The following is a 6,139-nucleotide window of genomic DNA, read 5'->3' as shown; positions in this document are numbered from 1 at the left end:
ATTTTCATCAGGCACTAACACCATATTGAAATATTATGTAGAAATGGATTTCGTTCAATAGAAATGCACAAAAAAATCAACATGGATGGTAACCTCTATTGGCTCTCCAAAATGTGAAGGCAATTTATTACAATTTGGCACTGCAAGTTGAGGGTAACATCATGCCTGATAAAATAATTTCATTTCGGTATCCAAATTCTGCATGACTGTGGTATGTTCATATATCACTATAATGGTTTTTGTTGAATCATCCATTTTATAACCTTTAAAAATGTGTCTTTCTTTAAAAAAAACAAAGGATAAAACCAAGACATTACATAAATAAAATTTCTGGTTGAAAACTAATGAAAACAACATTAAAGTTGCATGATAAGACGTTATGTAATATATAAAAAGAAATACCTGAATTTACTACTTCTCCTATGTCTTATAATGGAGTGACCCTGTTGGTATAGAGCTGATTTCATTGTGTACTGAGTGGTACAGACGAATGTAAAACCTGGACAGAACTGAAATCATCTGATGATCTGAGTTCAGATCTCACTCTGGCTCTGTTAGGAATCCTTTCCTGATTTGCTCACATGTTTTTCAATGATATGCAGTAAACAAACTAGTTTCGACCCAAAAGTTCGGCCTGTATTCTGAAGAAGCCATTGGAAATTTTAAAATAGGTATCCAAATTACTTTTATAATGAGTTTCTTAGAATGAAAGTGTAATCTTCGACTATTACACAACTCTGTGCAATTTTCATATCCAAGGAGTGCAACAATATGAATCTGAATCAAAAGAATGAAAAGAAAAGTGTAAAATAAACAAAAATAATCAATCTCAGACAGAAAAAAATATCCCATTCAAAAGCATCTAAAACCCTCTTACATGCACATCAGACATTCAGAAACATCTCAAAAACCTTTTTAATAGAATATCACTATTATCAAAAACAGATCATAGTTGTTTTTGTGTTCAGTTCTCATAGTAGTTATCCCCTAGGGACCATGAGACGGCAACAGCACAAAATTAATACAAAGTATTTTGGCACTCTAAAAAAAGGTTATTTTTGAACAATTGTGGATTGAGTCTTTGTTTCTTGTTCTCTGTAGATGTCCGCTCTATGCATACTCTGTCCGTGTTGTAGGAAAAAAACTAAACAGGTGTAATAGCAACTGTAGTATACTGGTATCACAACAAAAGAGGAATAATTTAAAAAGAAATCAACAGCACTGTAAGACAAATATTTTGCGCATAGAACAAAGCCCCTTTGCTGGGTGTCCCAAAAGCAGTTCATGGTAGAGGGCAGTAAGGACAGTATGTACAGAGACCAGACACAGCTCCGGGGCTGAGTTGAGCAGCACAAACATCTCAAAAGTGCCTCATTAAGCTCTGTTATCAGAAAGAAGCATTGCATTTGTCAGTCCAGAGTCCGATTTCTAGAGCAAACATTTTTGTAATCACCATCTGAATGCCCCGGGTCCTGCACAGCCTGCGTTTAACACCTGTCCAAAGGAAACTAGACTCAAAGAGGTTATTCATGTTCACTGTTGTTGGCGCCCTTCTCCCACTCTATACTCTCCTCACTGTTGGTGCGGGAGGGTCCTGGGGGACCGGCTGGGCATACTCGAATGCCCTGAAAGCGCCGGCACTCCGGGCAGATGCGAATGTGACTGCAACCCCGCGCTACCAAGGCAGCCTCCTGCGCCAGTCTGTGGGAGAGAGGTTCGGGTAGGCCTGTGCCTGTGCAAAGCTTGCCGTTACTGAGGCTCGCTGCCGCAGCCCGTGCCCGCCGCTCATCCAGGGGCATTGGCTGTGGTCTCAGCACGCTGGCTCTGCGTCTGCGCCGTAACTGCAGGCTGTCCTGACACAGCATGATGCCCTGCAGCTCTCGTAGCATCTCCTCGCACACAGACAGCTGTGAGGCATAGACAAGGAAAAAGAGAGGGGCAGAAAGAGAGAGAAAGAGAGGCCGGGGGGTCTCACTGACATTCTGCACACAGGGGGAGGCAGGAAGAACAGCCAGAACACTGATCAAAATAACACTGTGCTATACACAGGGCGCTGGCTGTTTACCTGATTAATATACCACAGAGAAAACTAACAGAAAACACAAGAAACATCCTGAGAGGCACTTGGTAGCCTAATCTCTGTACAAATTCTGAACAAATTCAATTTTAAATACTCAGCTTTTAAATAGATTTTGTAGATTTTCATTAAGAAAAACAGATAAATCACATTTGTAATAAGTAAGTGGAGTGTATGTAGGATTTATTGTGTTTGGATCATTCTCTATATGTGGTGCCTTTTCTATCCATGATTTTTCATTTCATTTTCATTTATTAGATTCAATTTTTTTTACGCAATAATCATGCACACTGACCGTATGTAAATTCTGCAATACAGAATTTCTGACCAACAGAGCAATTCAAGTTTGAAGTACCACCGTCATGTTTTTGTGAGTCGTAGTCAGTATGTGGCAGTCAGCGCAACTCCAGCTATTCAGGCAATGCGCAGCAGTACAGGCAACAAACTGAGAGCTGTTCAAAGACAGCTTGGTGGAGCAGAGTGCAGCGGGCTTGAGACATGTTTTTTAATTTTTCAAACAAAATTTCACTTGACATTTATGCACAAGACACTGAAAACCAGTGAAACGCAACACAACCACAGTGAGGCTCTCCAAAAGCATCCGTCGGACGCATGTGTTACATCAACAGAAAAACTGCACATTGAGCGCAAAAAATGCGTACTGTGAGAACAGACCAGTGAAATGCTGTGAAAAAGAACAGAGTAGTCTGCCTCGATTAGATTGACAGACTCATTTGCAAAGTAGGCCAGTGAAATGATTGTTCAATATGGAAATAAAACATCATCTATGTCGTCAATGCTTTACTCATCTGCCACAATAATGTAATGTCTTTGAATGAATTATTATATTTATAATTATTTTGATTATTATATATTGAATTACTTTTATATGAGGGTCTTTGATTGATTGACAGCCCTAGATTTAAAGGGATAGTTCACCCAAAAATGAAAATTCTCTCATCATTTACTCACCCTCATGCCATCCCAGATGTGTATGACTTTCTTTCTTCTGCCGAACACAAACAATGATTTTTAGAAGAATATGTCAGCTCTGTAGGTCTATACTATGCAAGTGAATGGTGGCCAGACCTTTGAAGCTCCAGAAATCACATAAAGGCAGCATAAATGTAATCCATAAGACTCCACTGGTTTAATATATATCTTCTGAAGTGATGAAATTGCTTTGGGTGAGAAACAGATCAATATTTAAACCCTATTTTATTTTTTACTATAAATCTCCACTTTCACTTACGGAATGTGAAAGAATGTAATAGTGAGAGTGGAGATTTATAGTAAAAAAGGACTAAAATATTTATCTGATTCTCACCCACACTTATCATATTGCTTCTAAAGACAGATTTAACCACTGGAGTCATATGGATTACTTTAATGCTGCCTTTATGTGATTTTTGGACCTACAGAGCTGAGATATTCTTCCTTAAAATCTTTATTTTTGTTCAGCAGAAGAAAGAAAGTCATACACATCTGGGATGTCATGAGGTGAGTAAACGATTAGAGAATTTTCATTTTTGGGTGAACTATCCCTTTAAGTTTAGAGGTATATTAAACAAAATAATACAAATATATAAAAACACATATTTTAGAGGCAATATGTGTTTTTCCCATGTCTGCAGGCTTATGTAATGGAATTCTGTCATGAACAGCTGAAATATTAGCAATATTGTCATTTAATTTTTTTAAAATATATTATCTGAAACATTATCAATATTTTTCAAAACATCAACATTCCACAAAATCAAATCTCTTGATTGAGCTGTAACAAAACTAATAATCTACTAATGAATCTTCAATGAATCTCTGAATCTTGAATCATTCAGTTTCCTCAACAGTAGTATATTTTATACCTCTCCCCGGCATTGCTTCCATCCTATTAGTATGCACTAATGACAGCTTTAACAAATTAACCTAACCATGACATCAATTTCCTGATGTGACATAACATTTTAAGGAAAATTAAACAAGTAAAACTTAACAATCCTTTTAAGATGATATCTTTTTGATGTTATATCATCGTTTCCAGCTTGTCTCACTCATAGACATTCCACCCTGCAAAATGTCAAGGAAATCAAAGCAATTCAATTTCAAAATTTTAAAGGTTTGAAAAATATGCATTGATTAAAAATTTGAGATCAGTCACTGACCACAGACACCTAGCACAATGTCAGTTCAAAGATCTACAGCTAATTTAGCCTTTAAATACCACCCTGTTAGGTGTCTAACAGAGTGGAAAACACTATTTTTCTTTTAAATAAAAATGTCCTTCTCCTGATGCTGTTAAAAAGTCTGATCCAAACAACTTGTTTAGCATGCCATGAGGTTGAAAAGGCAACACCTACAAAGAATGACCACCTGTTGGAAATGTAGTGCATAGTAGGCCTTTGGTTGGTGGGGGCCATCTTGGTATTGGACCACATACATACACCATATACACACAAATGCACCACATACATACATGCATGCACTTACAGTACACGGACATACATTTCCTAAAGCAAATACTCAATGTTATAAAATTTTCCCTTGGGGATGATTGAAGTATTATGACTATTTATCAAAAAACTGGTTAACCTGCACTGGCCCAAATACTCACTTTCACTTGATGTTGAGACAATAAATACAAACAAATACATGCATAAACACACACACGCACACACGCACTTCTCCTTGCTTTTTCATATTTAGTTCAGTCTCCCTTTGTACACACAAAATCATACTTCAGGCAGGGGTTAAATTGGGCCAATACAGTTACGGCACCTTCGATTCCAAAAAGAAAAAAAATGCTTGTTTTTCAATCCATACCATTTACTGTATTCTCTGATGCTGATTTTTTTGTTTGATCCCCTTGACACATCCCGTCTCTATTTAGTAAGTGTACTTGTTCAAAAATATTTCAAGCTCATTATGCTTCGCTCTAGTCAGTTGTGGACGCTGGTAGAGGTAGCAAATACGAGAGCGGCACGAGACCGTGCGTCCCCGCATAGACGCATGTTCCGCTTCTGTACCACGCTGTGGTACGATTTCTGATTCATAGAAATCACATAATATGGAATCAACTGCTCACCCATTACTTAGATCCACTGATATGCAGTAGCAATTTGCTTAGTTTTGTTAAAAAGCTGTATACACAAAGGTGCTTTGAATCAGGAATCAATCACATCCAATGCGACATCAGATAAAAATATCATAGGCCTACAACTTGAGAACAAAAGACCACTCGACCAACACACTGTAAAAGGTTTCACTGTTATTTGTATATTGTTGTGCACTCTATTTTTATTGATTCAGCATTTATTTTTATTTATTTATATTTTCTTTTGGATTTTTTTTTCTGGCAAATATACAGTGGGATTCACTATAGTGAAAATGCTTCTTCACGTGGCAGTGAAGAATTTTAAACTCTTATAATTTAATACAAATATTTTCATTACCAATCATATTATCAGAATAACAATCTGAGTAGTAAGTAGTCATGCAGAAAGTCTTTGTTTCCCCTATTAAGAACAATGTGCATTTACTTTTAAATTGCAACATTAGATATACACCGATCAGCCACATTATTAAAACCACCTGCCTAATATTGTGTAGGTCCCCCTTGTGCCGCCAAAACAGCGCCAACCTGCATCTCAGGATAGCATTCTGAGATGATATTCTTCTCACCACAGTTGTACAGAGCGGTTATCTGAGTTACCATAGACTTTGCCAGTTCAAACCAGTCTGGCCATTCTCTGTTGACCTCTCTCATCAATAAGGCATTTCCATCTGCAGAACTGCCCCTCATTGGATATTTTTTGTTTTTGTCAACATTCTGAGTAAATCCCAGGACATCAGCAGTTACAGAAATACTCAAATCAGCCCGTCTGGCACCAACAATCATCCATTCGATTATCTAATCAGCCAATCATGTGGCAGCAGTGCAGTGCATAAAATCATGCAGATATGGGTCAGGAGCTTCAGTTAATGTTCACATCAACCATCAGAATTGGGAAAAAATGTGATCTCAGTGATTTGGACTGTGGCATGACTGTTGGTGCCAGACGGTCT

General features: G+C 37.6%; 1 protein-coding gene across 2 annotated transcripts in view; it reads right to left on the bottom strand.

Annotated features, from left to right (window-relative positions):
* LOC127421978 (glutamate receptor ionotropic, kainate 4-like) overlaps positions 1–6,139 on the bottom strand; it is a 620,965-nt gene continuing 614,826 nt past the window's right edge. For both annotated transcript variants that reach the window (XM_051665249.1, XM_051665250.1), the window contains one exon: positions 1–1,907. In XM_051665249.1, coding sequence (XP_051521209.1) covers positions 1,524–1,907 — 384 coding nt within the window. In that variant the 3' untranslated portion in view covers positions 1–1,523. The remainder of the gene's footprint in view (positions 1,908–6,139) is intronic.

The sequence above is a fragment of the Myxocyprinus asiaticus genome, chromosome 31 (genome assembly GCF_019703515.2).
Source record: "Myxocyprinus asiaticus isolate MX2 ecotype Aquarium Trade chromosome 31, UBuf_Myxa_2, whole genome shotgun sequence".
Taxonomy (NCBI): domain Eukaryota; kingdom Metazoa; phylum Chordata; class Actinopteri; order Cypriniformes; family Catostomidae; genus Myxocyprinus; species Myxocyprinus asiaticus.
The sequence above is the reverse complement of the archived record's forward strand: the minus strand, read 5'-3'. Positions and strand labels throughout refer to the sequence as shown.